The sequence below is a fragment of the Pomacea canaliculata genome, linkage group LG12 (genome assembly GCF_003073045.1).
Source record: "Pomacea canaliculata isolate SZHN2017 linkage group LG12, ASM307304v1, whole genome shotgun sequence".
Taxonomy (NCBI): domain Eukaryota; kingdom Metazoa; phylum Mollusca; class Gastropoda; order Architaenioglossa; family Ampullariidae; genus Pomacea; species Pomacea canaliculata.
This window is the reverse complement of record NC_037601.1, coordinates 22,593,986-22,611,408: the sequence shown is the minus strand read 5'-3', so window position 1 is coordinate 22,611,408 and position 17,423 is coordinate 22,593,986. Positions and strand designations below refer to the sequence as shown.

General features: G+C 39.9%; 1 protein-coding gene across 1 annotated transcript in view; it reads left to right on the top strand.

Moving 5' to 3' along the window:
* LOC112576597 (inositol 1,4,5-trisphosphate receptor type 2-like) overlaps positions 1–17,423 on the top strand; it is a 141,807-nt gene that overhangs the window by 107,617 nt on the left and 16,767 nt on the right. Inside the window, 21 exon segments of the mRNA XM_025259175.1 lie at positions 128–292; positions 716–815; positions 1,564–1,671; positions 2,223–2,359; positions 3,093–3,160; positions 3,550–3,605; positions 3,944–4,003; positions 6,368–6,529; positions 6,930–7,168; positions 7,498–7,582; positions 8,131–8,318; positions 8,599–8,797; positions 9,190–9,276; positions 9,683–9,787; positions 10,208–10,279; positions 10,726–10,855; positions 11,116–11,254; positions 11,563–11,721; positions 12,359–12,515; positions 13,070–13,167; positions 13,930–13,968. Coding sequence (XP_025114960.1) covers positions 128–292; positions 716–815; positions 1,564–1,671; positions 2,223–2,359; positions 3,093–3,160; positions 3,550–3,605; positions 3,944–4,003; positions 6,368–6,529; positions 6,930–7,168; positions 7,498–7,582; positions 8,131–8,318; positions 8,599–8,797; positions 9,190–9,276; positions 9,683–9,787; positions 10,208–10,279; positions 10,726–10,855; positions 11,116–11,254; positions 11,563–11,721; positions 12,359–12,515; positions 13,070–13,167; positions 13,930–13,968 — 2,553 coding nt within the window.

The following is a 17,423-nucleotide window of genomic DNA, read 5'->3' as shown; positions in this document are numbered from 1 at the left end:
ATATTAGTATCAGTAACTTGCGAAGCTCGCTTCGCTTTACTCGTGTTTGAATTCATTCGTTGAAAGTACAATTTTCTTTGTGTTGTCTCCTAACGGGTTTAGTATATTTGTTGTTTCTTGTCACCAGAGCCATGGAAGTTCTTGACCTTCTCCTGACATTCCAGCGAAACCAGCGGCTGAAGGTGTTTGTCACCATGTTCAAACAGGCCGAGCAGGGCGCTGCCAAGAGGAAATCTCAGTCCGTCCTGGAACCGTTACTCTACGAGGCATACAACCCTTCTGATCAGAAAAAGTACTACCTCATTCACCACTGATATTTCGAGACACACTGCTTGATTACAGACCCTCTATAATGACAACACTTCACAAACATTCAATTTGTAACATAAACACTTTTGTGAATGGAAAGTGAAGCTCAAAACACAGGCTGGTGACTAGTTTGACGAAAACATCATTTTTCTTTTGCATTGCTAGTGCATTCGTGACAAATATAAGTAAGTGCGTAAAGTCATCTACATTCCGTATTTAGTGTGAACTTTGCATGTCGGTACTGAATACTTTTAAATTGATCATATCATGGCCAGTTTTCTCATAACTAACAGTTAAAACTTCATCCATAAATGCCGTTTCAGTCCATCATCGAAGTGAAACTATAAATGTTTTGGTTAGCAAACAAAGAGAAAAGGATTGTTTGACGTAGAAATGCTGTCTGCAGGAAAGCTATGAAGAAACAGAAGGAAGTACTCAGGGAACTGCGAGAAATGTTCCACACCTCCGCCATTTTTGACATCGAAAGGACGACGGCCGTATTAATGGTGGGTATGATTGTAATTAAAGTTGTAATTGTGTCTGATTCACTGCTTAGTCAGTTTGACAGCAAGTAAACACCTCGTTATAATCTATAGACTAGCAGCACAATTAATATTAATGCGAACAAAAGGCGCAATCCCTATACAATCACTGTACACAATCACTATGTTATACCTGTATACAATTACTATATACAATCACCATGAAAATAAACAGCACCGTCGCTCTGTAGATATAGTATCATCGCGATGGTTGTAGAGAAGCAGCTCTCTAGAGTATTCCATGGTTTTGCCAAGTAGATAGAACAATATTACTGTACAAAGCCTTCACACCTAAGTATCATCTGATGTGAGGTGACAAAACATTGCACAAAAAAATCCGCTGGTTTGTGAGTTGCGAGATCAAGAGGAGAAGTTGAAGCAGTGTTCGTGGCCAGGTGACAAGAAAATACCCGAGAAAGATCTACGGGGTGTTCTGCTCACACTAAAGAGCACGAAAGAGCACCTGTTCTATAAACAATACCATTTAAATATTTGAAACAGTAAACAACATCTGTTAATATTTTTCAAAACAGTAAACAGATGTTTCCCTATCAAATTTTAAACTCTGTTAGCAAATAATAATAATAATAAAAAATAACAGAGTTTTAAAGTAACTGAGGGAGGAGCGCGTTCACACGTGACAACATTTATAAGCAATAGAACATGTATATAACGAAAGTGCAGTTGAAACGATGTTTCATTTGGTTGACAGGATCTGTCCAACTACAAGTATGACAAGATGGTGGTCAAGTCTCTGGACATCCTCAACAAGATGTACTCTTCTCAGCACGACATGTTCCGCTTGGCGAATAATGCGCAGGTAACCCTTTGCAAGTAAGATGTCACTAGTGCAGATATGCTAGCAACAGCAGGCGACAGCTACTCTTGTCACAACAGTATCAGGTCCACTTCTCATGTAAAGAAATACTTGTATTTATCACTTGGGACCTGCAAGACTTAGCTAATATCTAAAACAAAAATCAGGTGTGTATGATGCTACTGTGTGAACCTAAACTGCTTGATTAACATCCGTGTTTGGTCTCGTAGCATGTTATTATTCACTCTATTGATAAAACATAATTATCAAATTCTTTGTACTTAAGATCATAGTTTCTGCGTTAGTTATATAACAAAGCTAGTGATATACATTCATTGTTTTTCTCCATACAAAAATAGTTGCTGATTTCATAATAACGATATTCATCCAATCATCAATATCATCATTATTGTTGTTGAAGTTAACTTCGTTTCACTATTCGGACGTTCAGGGGAAGTAAAACTAATTTAAGAAGCTTTAATTAGTGCTGCTTTAGGCTGATTACGTCTGTGTACTATGTGGTGGGACTGCTGCTTACTTCCCCTTTCATCCAGGTGCTTCTGACGCACGACTCCGCCCGCGTGCATCGCGAAGTTCAAAGGTCTTTGCCGACGCTACGGCGCCTGGCACGTGCCAAGCTGAATGATCAACAGGTGGCGCTAATGTCAGAAGTCTTGGACGAACTGTGCGAGTAAGTGGGAAGATGGTTTGATGGAGTTCTCTCTTCTCCTAATGTTATTAACAAACCGCGCCTGTGATCCTTATATTCAAGTGTTTAGAGAAAACTAAAGAAATAAAGATTGACAGCAGAATTTTTGAGTAAAGAAATGGAATGTGTGCTTTCAAACTAAGTATTATGCTTAAGATGATGGTAAGTAGAGGTTCCCTGTTAGAATAAACATCCAAAGTACATGTTGGAGTGATAAGGTTGTAAACTCGTTTCTCTGAGATGAAAGCAAACTCTTAGAGTTCGAGAACTAGACTGGCCCCAAGCAGAGGAAAACATGGGAAAAAGTAAAAGAAAAATGTTTTTACGGAATGCCAATTAACGCTTTGACTTCTTTATCTTGTTAGATTGGGATTACATATATTTCATATTTTTTCTGAACATAGTTTTTTATTTCTTCTGGTCTGTTGCTATGCTCGGTTTGTTTTCCTTAGAGTATAGACAGACGCATTAAATGCATTCTCAAGATCAAACTGTACTGTTTGGCACGAGTACAAAGAGAAATAAGGATGAGTCGTGCATCTATAACCAGTTACTCTTCCTGACCTTTTAATGTCCACTGTTTCTTGTGTTTTTATCTGCAGACCATTAAAAGTATGCAAATACTCACCCTTGATTTTATTCTATTGTTTTTGTCTTATCTGTCGTATAATGTCGTATATTTTATTCTTAATGTCTTGTTTATATGCTTGTCCAGATTCTGCCATCTTCCCAAGACACCCGATGAACCGCACCACATGAACCAAAACATCATGATCAGCCATGGTGAGTCAGGCCATTATGACCACCCAGTGAGAACTTGATCACTCACTTTAGGTTCACATTCATTCTAAGAGTATCGAAAACCTTTGTCGTCTCTTTGTTGACATCATCTTAGGTCATGTAAATCTGTAATATATTCTTCCGTGCTTTTATTATTACTAAGTACTGGCATCAAAGACTTCTCCCGCTTTTAATTTAAACAAATGTTAAAAGTACTATTGAGTTACAGAACGATGTGTATTTTATTTTGTGATTTTATTGGATAAAGAAATGGCCTGGTACTTCATCCTTCTTGTGTGTTTGAATGGCTTGTGATCATGTTTTTATTATTAATTACGTGAAGGTATGTAGATGAGCTGTTATCATTTTGTCGTTTTGTTATGTCATTGCAGGTGTTCTGAAAATAGTGTTGGACATCTTGTCGCAAGAAATTGAGTCTAAACTCATTGTAAGTACACCCTGTAATCACGCTTCCACTTCTCGTTCTCATTTTCAAATTGTTACAATCAGGAATGATCAGGGACTAACATAGATAACAATACACAGACACATTTGTACCTCTGAATTTTTGTCGTTCTCGTCATCATCATCATCATCATCATCATCATCATCATCAATCATCAATCATCATCAATCCATCCATCCATCATCATCATCATCAATCAATCATCAATCATGTCATCGTTGTCACCAACAACATCAGTAGAAGAACTACATGCATTGTTAGCAGTGTAGGTTTTGATGTAAGATGATGCTTATGTTTGTAATAACCTGTAAATCTTTCAGACCTTGCCAGTCCCGGAGAGGGGTGGTAAATCCACACGATCGTTTCGCGCCGTTCCGTTGGTAACTGTTCCTTGCTTCCGAGTTACTTCCTCTTGCTAACCACAGCCGGTACCGCGGCGCGAGCTTTTCATGTCTATACACCTGTTGCACTCTGACCTCCTGTACACGGTGCTTGTTTGTACAACTGCCCTTTGTCCTTGTTACCATCACAGGCACTCCGTGAGTGCGGCCACCCGAGAGGACAGTATAGTCCTTTGATGTCTCTCCTACATTTTCAAGCCATTAGCTTGTTTCAAGTTTCAGTCATTTTTTGGTGTCGCATTGCTATTCAGCATGTTTAGACAGTTTGCAGCATCTCCGCCATGAAATTTGCTCTGTTTAGTTTACTTGTGTTGAGATATGTTCTCTGTGTGTGTGCGTGCGTGTGTGTGTGTGTGTGTTGTTGTGTGTATCTCATTTGTTTGCGCGTGCATGTATCGTTTGTGTATATGAGTGGGTGAGTACATGGTGTACGAGTGTGAGTCCGGTGTAGGTGTTGGTTTGTTGCTGTGTCAGTTGCCGTTGTTCTTACTTTGTCCATATTAATTTTAGAAGCCGAATATTATTTACTCTTTTAGTGCGTTTCCCGTCTACGTTTACACGTGTATTCTGAAACCTCATATGTATATTGTAGATTTTGAAATATGTTTCAGTGTTAATGTATTGTGTAGCTGTGTCTGTCTCTGCTCAATTATTGTTCTAGCATCTGTAACGCCAAGAATTTATACAGAAAATGCTTCCATTGAAATAACGGTCAAACTTCTATACACGTTGTTATGTAGGGACATGACATTGTAAAATGGAAATACTAACAGTGGAGTAGACAGGACAAACATGGTTTTGCTAAACTGAATCATTTGTTTTAGAAAGTTGTGGACAAAACACGGAAAAATGGCTGTACACTTAATGTTTGTATCATGTGTATGCAACTGCACTGTATATGTGTATAGATACGAGTATACGTGTGTCTGTGTTACCTGTGTGTATGTGTGTACGCGCGTGTACATGTTGTGTGTGAGAGAGAGAGGAGTGAGAAGATCTCGTTTATGCGAGTGTGTGGGGTGGTGGTGAATGGATAGTGTATACGTGCGTGCGTTCGTGCGTGAGAGACGAAGAGTCGTGAAGAGAGAGTGTGAGTGTATGGGTGCGTGCGTGTATGTATGTGAGTGGGGGGATAGGGTGGCGAGATAGTGAATGTACGAGTGCGTGTGAGTAGTGTGTGTGTGTGGGGGGGGGTAGAGAGAGTTTTTGTATGAGTGGGGTGAAGGTATGAGAGGGAGAGAAATGTGTGTATGTGTGCGTGCGCACGCTCGTGCTTGTGTAAAACTTTCCTTTCTGTGTTGTTCGTGCGTGTGTCTCAGCGAGCTTTAAGCCCACATGTACCCCACGGATGGCAGAATACTACCGGCACTAATCATGTAATTGTCATGTATGATTCTAATAGTGTCTGTCATCATGTATGGTTCTAATGAAGTTATGCAGAACATCGCTGCTTTATGCTGCTGCTGTTGGCTGAAGCTGCCTTGCTCGTGATACAATGTAATACCCATGATAATGAAACCACACCAAGGCTGAAATGACATTAATCAGCTGGTGGATGTGTACACATGCATGTGTGTGCACGTGTAGGCACGCGCTTCTGTGGAAGAATGAATAAATCACTTAAATAAATATACTTGCCAGGTGTTCACACAACGAATTGTAGGATATACTTTTGAGGCATGATTTCCTTGCACTAGTTCACAGTTATTTGTTGATATGTGTGCGATACATGAGGTCTATGTTACTATTCGTCGCATGAAGTCAGTTTTTCTTATAATGCCAACCATATAATCACATGAATTCAGGATTCTTCTTTAGACCTTTTGTTTCAATTAAATGGCTTTATAAGCAGCTTTATGCTGATCAAAATACGCCTATTATTTGATCGTCTGCTGGTTTCTTTTAAGAAACCATTCACATCATTTTAAAGAAACATTTTTTTTACATATATCATAATTGTGATGGCAGTGACTTGTTGATTTCCATTACATAAAAGAATAGCGATGATTCCTTAACAAATATTCAAAATGAACTTAGTAGGAAACTTGTTTCACTATTGCACGGAAAGAAGCACATAACTAAGTTGCTTTCTCTTCTCAGAAACGTGATTTGAATTATGTAGACGTATTAAAAAATATAACTTTTTCATCTAACGTGTGTAAACCGTTTTCGGAATCTGACAAAAATCAGGTTTGTGTAATTTTCAGGAAATCCTATTCTGTCTTTTAAAGAAATTTCAAGTGGCATCTCAGTATAAGTTGTTTCTTCACATATCACTATGTTTAGTGACTAATTGTGACAGACTGCTGTTACATGATTCATGTCTTGCTGTTCCATGTTAAGGACCAGTATGCCGGCATGGAGACAGTCTTCAAAAAGACATTGTACTTGTTGCGACTACTCATCCGAGAGAACCACAAGGTCCAGGACCAGATGTTCGACACGCTCGACAAGCTCTTGGACGTCCAGATCGTCAGGTCCGACCTCGCCTTGGCTCTCAAAGAGGTCCGTTTTTTAAAGTGCAATAAAGTCTTAGTTTATAGCTTTTAGTGTCTTCTCTCTCTCTCTGTCTCTGTGCTTATATGTGTGTGTGTCTGTGTGGCCGTTTTCTTAATGTCCCGTTCACCATTTTTCCCATTCCTGTTTTCTTTTCTTGGTTATAATGTGTTTTCTTCTTTATTCTGTGCATGGGTGTGTGCATGTGAATACGATAAAGAACTATAGATTTCTATGTTGAGTACAGTAAAAGAATGATTAATTTATATTGCGACTTCAAATTCCAGAACGTATGAGACGTCCTTACAAATTTACAAATAATATAGGAAGAGAGAAAATAGCAGCTGTATTAGATGTGTGATATTGCATGCACCTGACGGTTCATGGGACATTTGATGGTGTTGTCCAGATCTTCATCGGCAACCAGACGACATGCCTGAAGGTGCACTCACGACAGGTGCAGCGCATCGTGATGCTGGCTGCAGAGAGTCAACAGGCGGCACCCGAGTTCCTGGACCTCCTGCGAGCTCTGGTGAAGGTGGAGGGCCTCGACCTGACCATCAAGCGCAACCAGGCCCTGGTCATGAAGTACATAATGCAGAACTTCAAAAAGGCCGCCTACGTACTGGACCAGCCGCGCCGCCTTAGGTGAGTTCTTACCTTCACATCCTCCTCTAATCCACCTAGATATTCTAGATTTTGATTCACCTGTTTAATTCTTCTCACATGTCTTCTTTTGTTTATTTTTTCTGTACTTGGAGCTTCCATTGAAAGGATGTTATTATTATTAATTGTTTCATGTGTCTTATTTTAACTCCCTGTCAAATTATTACCTGTTTATTTGTTTAATATTTTCTCCTAAACTTCAGCCCGCGGTTCAGTCAAATACAAATAAGATTATTAGGTTATTAACAAAATAGGGAATTGTTGTTTTCGATGCATGTATTAATTTTGATAAAATCTCATTAATGGTGCAGGGAGAGCATTCTGACCAACCAAACTGAGAGAGGTCATCTGACATACTTCATCTCTCTAGTGGACTTGCTTGCTACCTGTGCAGAGGTGGGTAGATGTCAGTTTGAACTAATCTGTGTCATTCTTTCCTTGTGTAAAAGTTTACCTTCTTCATTTGTCTTTTTTTCTATTAATAATAATCGTAAAGTCAATGTTTTGTCGGTGGCGAACATATATCAATAGATGTTCTTGCCAGTGTAGATCAAATAATGAAGAGACTGTTTGGGTGTGTGTAGTCACATAGTACTCTTGGAGATCGAATGACAATAAAGTTCACAGAGGTTTTGGCACAATGTGGTCTTGTAACATTGTAACAGTTCTTGTTGGGGATGTTATTACAAAGATTTGCTGTGTGAGAAACAAAGCTACTGTTCACATTTTTCTAAAGTGTTGTTTGGTGCCTTCTTTATTGCGGCATTCATTATGTTTTAAACTAACGATTTCCCAACAGAGGAGTTTGTCTTATAATAACCTTTCTTGTGATATAACTGACAGCTATTTACAAACAGAAATAGTAAAGCTGTGCAAGTTTTGAAGCAAGTAGGACGAGCGTTCTGCCTGTTTTGTGTGACGTGTGTTCTTATCGTTGGCTGCAGGGAGAAAACAAGTTCATTGAGTCCCTGTGTCAGACCATCTTACCCGTGGAAGACCTACTATGGGTGGCAAACCACCCCGATATAGACTGCAACCTCAAGCGACCCTTTCTGCATTTCATGCTGTGGGTGTACATGAAGACCTCAGGGAATCTGGTGGAGAGCGGAGCCGCTGATCTGCAGCATGACAAGTGAGTAGCTCATCAGCCCTCAGAGACTTATCGACTAAATCGTATAGCGTTTTAAATCCGTATTTTACTTCGTATCTTGGACTTTTCCGTCACTGCATGTATCGTTATTCATTGCATCAATCAGCATTGAATATCTTTTCGTCGCGGTTTTCCTCCATGTCTTTTCTCTACATTATATGTCCCATTGCAAGCCAACATTCTGTAGATGTTTCTGTTTAAAGACATCTCACCGATCGTAATAGCATCCGCTCCTTTGAGAATGTCAAGGCGCTGTGTGCAGGTCCATGTGGGACTTCATCAACTCAGCCACCGGTGACATCCAGCAGCTGGTGGACTACCTCGCGCGCCACCCGGACAAGATACCCGTCCTACTGAAGGCGCCACCCGCCAAGAGTGAAGTGGCAGAAAGTGCGGACACAAGGGCAGTAATGCATCATGCGCTCTTCTACGTCCTGGACGGTTTGCTGCCCTTTCTGCACGTGAGTCGGAAGTCGGCCATTTTCTTACTCGGCCTGTATTTAGCAATCCTTTATTTGTAGCAACAATTAAACTGTGAAGTGTGCCAACATTTAAAATGATTGGAAATTCCTCAGGTGTCTCATTACTAAATTTAGAGTGCGCCTAGATGTTTTTATCTTTGAGTGTCATTAAATGCCGGTAATGTGTCTTTCTGATATTGTAGTAGTTGAAGTTCTCTATGATACGTTTTCTTTAAAAAAAAAAGCTTGTGGTATCAGAGAGCCGGAGATTCATTAAAGCACTATGGTCGCATCGTCGTCACGTGTAGAGCAGACAGTCATGGCGAGTTTCAAATGAGCCACTAAAATGAATGGGAGTAACTATACCTGGGTAAATATTTTCACCTTTCCAGGTGTTCTACACAGTGTTTTACTCACCTGACAAGGATGTGTACACAAACGAGCTGAACACAACAGAAAGTATTGCGAATGCTCTCATTGTAAGTAGTTCTTCCTCTTTCGTTGTTTTCTTACAGTTATTGCTCTGTGTGGTCATCGATGATCTCCCCCTGTGCATCCATACGAACTAGTTTTTCTGTTTTCTTACGATGTGTCTTGCATCTTAGAGTACACTGCAATATAATTCACTTAATGTTTCCTTTTTTTAAACTTGTAGTGGTTGTATATCAATGGTAATATTTCTCGCTAGCAGTGTTGAGTGAATGTTTGCATTAAAATGACGTAAAATGTAATATCAAACCAACCACAACTTGTGTATTTTATTAAACGCCATATCAGCATCAGTAACGTTTGTGTAGTTTCTAGTATTTCATAGCCTGTCAGCGACACGTACTTGATAATTATTATTTGAAAACTGCATCAGCAAAGAGTCATGTCTGTGCGCAGGCGCTGTGTGACTTGCTAGGAGGTCACGTGCAGAATCCTCAGCATCTCCGGAACTTCGTCCTCGGTCTCACTACAGTGGTGTCTGTCTCCAACGCCTCTAAGGCGGTATGTTGTTTTGCTTGGTACAAATACACCTCCCTTGGTACATATGTATCTCTCGTGGCACAGATGTCCTCAGGTGGTATAGATGTTCCTGTCTTGGTGATTCTTATTGTCCCTCTCTCTTATTTCCTTTCTATAACAATTTCTTCTGTTCTTCATTTGTTGCATTGTTTACTATATTCTTTCATTATTTACTAATATAACAAACTTCAGTCAATAAGCACAAACAAAAGAAACACGGTGTCAATTATTTTAGATCGATTTTGTTACAGATGTTATTATATTTTAACTCCCGCAAAATCGTTCATATTTTGAGACAAGGATCGTGACGATGAGGGGTGAGCATCACTGTTACCGTGAAGACGTCTGTTGTCTCTATCAGGTTGTTTTTGTCTGACCACGGGTGTGCGCTGTCTGTTGCAGCTGTTGGTCAGTGTACTGGAGAGGTTCATGGGTGAGATGAAGCTGTTTGACACCACGAGCGCCGTCAGACGGGTGAGTTTTTTCTACGGGGTGATAGTTGTACAAGAGACCTACACCTTACCCTGTTAAAACTGTGATGTTATGTTATCCTAGAATGTTATCTTGTGTTGTCTTATTATGTACCGCCATTGCAACAGCGGCAGATGTGACTTTATTGTTAGATTACTGCTAGGATGTAATTGTTGTACAACAGAGCTAGATCGGTGTGTTTAGCTGATTGCTGGTATAATTTACATGTCTATCGCCAGACTACGACTGTTTGGAGTGAGTAACCGCTGTGGGGTATCCTGTATTGATGACCATTGTGTAAACATTACCAATGTGTCTGCTGTACCCGGTGTACCCTGTATGTGTGACCCCTGTGTGTCTGCTGTACCCGGTGTACCCTGTATACGTCACCACTATGTGTCTGCTGTACCCGGTGTACCCTGTATGCGTGACCACTATGTGTCTGACAGGGCAACATGGAGTACTATGCCACTGAGTTAGAGCTTAACGCCAAGTTTCACACCTTCACCAGCAACTGCATGCTGGTCCACTGCGGCCACAACACGGTGCAGGCACAGCTCAAAGTCAAGTGCAAGAGAGGTCAGCCTGGGGTCAAGGAGGAGGCCGTATGAAATAATGGACTGGGTTGGGTGATTGAGCTAAGCTTTAATGTCCGGCTTTTTATCAAAACAAACCTGCGGATAATCCGCATCGTAGAATGTCGTCAAATGTTTAAACTCACGTTTTACCGCTACACAAATCACACAAAATTCCCTTTTTCCATTGTTTTGATTAGAATTCATGTTTTAAATATCGCGTAATATTTGAAGTGCATCAGACTGCAAGTCTTTTTTTCCCAGAATACACAGCGCGAGGTACGAACGAGGAGCTGCCTCTGGGCGAGGAGTTCCAGAGTCTGGCGCGATGTTTCCTCAACCCGCACGAGAAGAAGGCTGTGAAGAGATTCGCTCTGGCCAGCAAGCTCATAGAGCAGCTATGGTGAGCTGGTGGTGTGTGAACAGCAGCTATGGTGAGCTGGTGGTGTGTGAACAGCAGCTATGGTGAGCTGGTGGTGTGTGAACAGCAGCTATGGTGAGCTGGTGGTGTGTGAACAGCAGCTATGGTGAGCTGGTGGTGTGTGAACAGCAGCTATGGTGAGCTGGTGGTGTGTGAACAGCAGCTGTAGTGAACACCTTAGGTTCACTCGTCAATGCTAGTACAATTTTACTGTTCCTTGTGCCTTAAAGCTGATAAGTTCTGTTTCAGTGCAGTCTGTTGAGAATTCTGTTGTCTTGCTTCCTATTCAGGATCTCGGCCACCCAGTGTAAGCAGCCCCGCAAGGACCAGCCCACCCACCCGGACCTGGACGTGCGCTGTCTGCAGATCCTGAGGACACTCATCCACAACGAGGAGCGACGCCTGCCGGAGGACTGGGCGCTACGCACTTCCGAGAACAAGATTAAAAAGTCAGTTTGGGCTGATTATAGTAACTACACAAACAGAATTTAGTCATGGTATAGACTGTCTCTCCTCCCTCTTTCTGTCACTCTCCCTCGCTTTGAGTGTATGTGAGAGAGAGAGAGACCTCGCAGTGAATATTTTGTTTAAGGTCTGCATGAAGAAGTAGCTGACTACGATGTACACGTTTCGGTGTTTTAATAGTTTTCTCTACTTAACAGGTTTGTTTTTACAAAACTTCAACAAATGTTCCATACTTGAACCTTGCTCTAGTTTCTAAGGGTCTGCCGCGGCTGGCAAATAAAATCGCTGAAAGCTATAGGGTCTAAACTTTCTTCTATATAATCTTGATAACAAGTGTACTGTGACCGTTTCGTGCCAATCAGGAAAACGATGATCCGAGAAATCATTGTCGCTATCGTTTCTTTGAAAAATATAACCATATGGGCCGTTGAAATTTCTTTACCTCGTAGACAGCTGACTTGAACGTGGGATTATTTAATCACTTTGTAGACTGCAATCCTTTAACTTTCGGGTATCGTTTCTACATTAGTGGTGTTCATTTAAGACGTTTGAAGGAAAATCTGTGTGGATTAGCTAGATTCACGTATCTTGTCTTTCATCTTGTTCTTGCAACCTCATCAGGCAGCTCGTGTACATCAAAGAGGTTCAAGTGGCACTTAATGTGCACAGCACCATCATCAAAGTCTTGCCCCACCTGGCCAGGCGCAACGACGACATTGTGCGCGAAGTGCTGGCCTTCATCTGCATCATGCTCTTCAACGCAAACAGGGTCGTCCAGGTAGGGTCTTCCTTCAGCCATTGCTTTGTCAGTAGACATTTTTTTGTTGGCTGTTGGCTGCGAACCTTACATCGATAACTAGTACAAAATCTCCTCAGTCAGAACGTCTTGGTTTACTTTAGAGTCCAGTAGTCTTTTATGTAATGCATACCATTCTTACCTTCATTTACTTCCGCATATGTTTCACGTCGTTTGCACGAGTCAAGTTATTATTTTGGTGTTAGCTGGCATGCATGCGCGCACGCACACACGACAGTATCTCCAAATGTATACATAAACAAACACCCAAGATGAAAATCATCATCCGTTGTCATTATCATAGCCTGAGTTGGTAACAATGTTATTTTAAAAGTGTTTAAAGGAGTTTATTTTTTGATTAAGGTAAAAGCTTTGTTTAAAGAGCCTGACAGCATTGGAAGTTTATATTGGCCATACCACGCACGTGTGTATCCATCCATAGTAAATTGGTAAATGTGTTACTGAAACAGAGCAGTCACTATTCCTACCTTGTTACCATTCAAACCCTGAAACTCACTGAAGACTGGTGTTTGCAGCAATCGATGCTGGAATATTTCCTGTCTACTCGAGAAGAAGTGTTCTTCATGGCTGTGAGAGATCGAATGCAAATCTCGACAAACGCCATCAAGGAGAAGTGAGTTGTTTCTCTCGCTAACACTTTTCTTGTGAGAGTGGTTAATGTACCCTTTATGTTTTTGTCGTAACTGCAAGGGAACTATTATTTTGTTTTGGTTTTGGGCTGTATTGTTTATTTCTTTTGGTAAATATTCTCATTTTGTTCGCATCCAATTCTTAAAAAATAAAAAGAACAGTACATGATTTTTCTCCCTGCTTCAACATCAGAATGGTCGGGTTAATTTTTGAACCTATTATTTTGAACGCACTGATAATGACATTAAGGTCATTTTTATTTCTAAAAAATAAGCTGCTTGCATTTTGAATAAGCTACTTTCTTTGTCTAATGACTTTGTATTTGTCTTGGCTTTAAGAAAATATTATCCAGCTATTCCTGCTCCAGTCAAAGGAATCCACCAAAAAAAGCATACAGTGCAGTTTTTTTAAATTTCAGTAAGCAAATATGCTTGACAGAAAATTAAATATGGACTGCATGTTTGAGCTAAAAAATACTTTTCTTAATTTCAGTTCAATATCATGGTTAGATTCTCACGTAGAGAAGATTTACTAGCGCTGTGAAATCCAATAGAAGTGTCTGGTGTTAATATGCTACTTTTATTGGGTTGTTTGTTATCATGTACTTTTTATTAACACAAAGTGTGATGTTTGTAAGTTTTGTTTCTTAGTGGAATAACCTGTACTTTTGCACTAACAGGAAGCATTCCGCCTGTTGAAAAACTTTTTTGGTTAAATGTTTTGTTACTTTTCTTTTTCCATGTAGAACTTTGTTGCTGAAAAAGACTCGTCGAAATAAGAGCGGGTAACACCTTGACGCATGATATATGAGCGCTGTTCACTCATTCACTCATTTTTTTCTGTGTACGCCATGTGTCGGTTATGGTGTGACATTTTCAAATGTTCACTTCCCGTTTTCGGTTTTGCTGCCAAACACTAAATGTTGAAAAGATTTTTTTTTTGGCTCTTTGCATGCGATTTGATAGCTCAGACGAAGTTGAAAGCATGGTTTTTATCTTTATGCTTATTTTCTATTATGATGACAATATGTAAATGGGTCTTCGCCTTGGGCGACTTGCACCATAGTGAGACTTGTTTCATGATGTTCACAGAAGGAGACTTGCACATAATACATTTAATTTAGTTGCCTTCCGCCCACCTTTATACAGACTAGCGGACACTTTGTTGTCATTGACAGGCTTTCGGTGTTGTTAACTTGAACGGGAATAGATGAGTGTTCATACGTAGCTTCTGCACACTTAACACACTATGTGATCACTGATTCAGTAGAACCACTCTATGTTGTGTATAATTTTGGCTCGGAAAGCGGAACACTTTTCTCATATGCATTATTAACTGATTCTTTCACTCGTAAAAATTGTGTATTAGAAGTCATGTAAGTGCATGTACGATCAGCATGAAACACCAGGCAACAAAAAAACTTATTTAGACGCACGCATGCACGCACGCTCACACACGCTCACACACTGACATCTTCAAGCACATGCCTTAACACCTGGCGTAGACAGTTATTTCAGTAGCTTACATTTGTTATGGATAATCAGTTCACTAGTGTGGGATTTGTTTTCAAGCGCCTATTGTCAGCCCAAAAACCTATTTTTCACTGAAATACACATTTTTCAGATACACTAATTTTCTGCCATAAAATATATTTTTTCCAATAATTTTGTCTTCATTTTTTAAGAACATTGATCAACTTTATTTTTATCAATTATTATCTCTTTTCGTCCTTATATAAACTCTGGCTCCAATCACTTTTGTGGGTATACCAAAAGTTATCTTAATCCTGTCGTTTCTATTCTAATTGCCTAATTGCTGAAATGTTTGCTTCCACTTTGCCATCCGAGGCTCATTGTGTAGTAAGAGGCGCTTCCTGTGTAGCCGCTACTTTTCACAAATCATTTCACGGGTTTTTTGTTCCCTTGTCATCGAGGTTTCTTTTAGCTTTAGAATATGTTTGGCCTCTCATATCAGTGTCACTGCTCCCTGACTATTCGTTGTTGCACACTAGTTTGTTCGTTACTGTTCATGTTGTATCTTCTGTTGTCTGTTTATGTGGAAAAGCTACACACCACGGCTCCATTATTACTTTTTGTGGTTCAAAGGACACCTCGCGGTGAATAGCTTTAAAAGGTTGCTTGCGGAACTTTTTGTATTTACCATTAATTGATGTTTTGTGTTCAAACTTGTGGTCTGCTTTTTCAAAACAATGTTTACAAATGAAGTTACACTTTGGTTGCTTCCAAATTATTCTGTATAATCCTATCGGAGAGTTATTTTTGACGGATAGAGTTTCTTACTTTGAATTAGTTGTCTGTCTTGAATCTCACAACAGGAAGGACCTCATAAATAAAATTTAAATGATAAAGTTCAAAAGAAATACAATCCTTTGCATTGACAAATCCTGTTATTGTGTCCCTTCTACTGACCTACCAAATTTTTTATGCAAGCAAACAATACAACCTTTTTATTAAGACTTGCTAAAACCCACCAAAATCGGGTCGTAGTAGGGAGATCCGCTAGTCTGTTTTCATTCCACAATGACTTCAGATACATATAAATTCAAGTTCATTTATTTAAAACAAAAAGCCTGTATCATCTTGGCTACATCGACCTCCCACCTGAGTCCAATGGACTCTGCCATGACCACATCGTCCCAGCACCGAAATTAGAACCCACCAAGCCCTTAGGCTAGATGTCTTCCCGAGGAGTTGTACCTCTTCTAACTGGAGGTATGCCTATACATTGAATACGGACCTCCAAACTGAAGAATGATGACGACGAAGGCTTTAAAAAAAAAAACAAAGAAAAAACAAGGATTTAACAGAAAATCGCGTTACGCGCCATTGTGTCATTTCTTCTCCAAATGTGAGTTGCAGAACCGCCATTTGTCTCATACGATGTTAGGCGAACTTGTTTGAGCAACTCATGTCTCTGTTGATAATATTTGACACTCGTAGCTACTCCTTTTCATTGGACATCCAATCGTTTGAGTCTGGATGAATTCGACTGTCGTGAGGACTATAGGGTAGCTATGACTGGAGCGATATAGTTTGGATCGAAATGACAGGTGACACATAGAACGAACATTTCTTTAAAAATGTACTTATGTTATGTGATTTCTGCATAAATAGCATTATAGGGTAAGCGGCCTGACAGAAAAAGTCTATTTTAAAATATACTAAAATATGAGCCTTTTATATTCTACATGTATCAGCAGTGTTTTCATTTTCCAGATTATATGAAACAATCAGTTGCATAAATGTTTGTGTACATGTGGCTTGTCCTTCTCTCGGACTTCGTCTCTCAACTCATCTCTCCTTCCGTTCCCAATAATTATCTCTGTTTCCTGCTGTCCCCGTCTATTTCCTCCGAGGATCCACCATTCCTCCCTACCCAAAAAAATAACTTTCGTTCTCTTTAATTTCCCTTTTTTGAAATAATGCCATAAGTACATGTTGATGTGCCACAAGACTAAGCTCTTGTTGACTATAATGATTTACATTTGTATTCAGATTTATATCACCATTGCTTTAAATGTTTTCTAGTAAGATGACAATAGTTTGTGTGATCTCGCGTAATAATATTTAAAAAATGATTATATGTCTTCACACATCTTAAAGAGATTCTCTCTTCTTCCTGTCTGAAAAGGATCCAGGTCTTATATGCAGATTTTTGTTTTGAAAACTGTGGGTAATGTTATGAAGCTAAAACGGTCATCGCAAAGGTGAAACCCGCAATATATAAATATCACGTGCACTTGATGTTTGTGGGATACACAAGTTGTAATTATTGACCACATACTGTGCTCACAATAAATGTGTAGTAGGGAAAGAAGACATAGACCTGCTGGACCTTTGGAAACCTTCAGTAAGCTCTGCGTGACAGTCACGGGTAGTACAGAGACATGGGTAGTCACGTTTTATGTTTCAAGTATCACAGGGTGGGCATCAAACATTGTAAGACAGTCACAAAGATTGCAAGGTATTCACCTTTACTTGTAAAGTTAGTTGCAAGCATGACCTTTGACCGATTTGACAGTTTTATATTGATAACTGTACTAAAAGAGCAAGGGGGTGGGATCGAGAGTGCATGTTCTTGCTGAAAAGAATGGCTTTGACTGGCATCATGACTGCTTGTGAAAAGAATGGCTGTTTTCTTGACTGGAATCATGTCAGTGTGTGAAAAGAATTTTTTTTTTACTGTCATCATGTCAGTTTGTGTATACAAATGACCGTT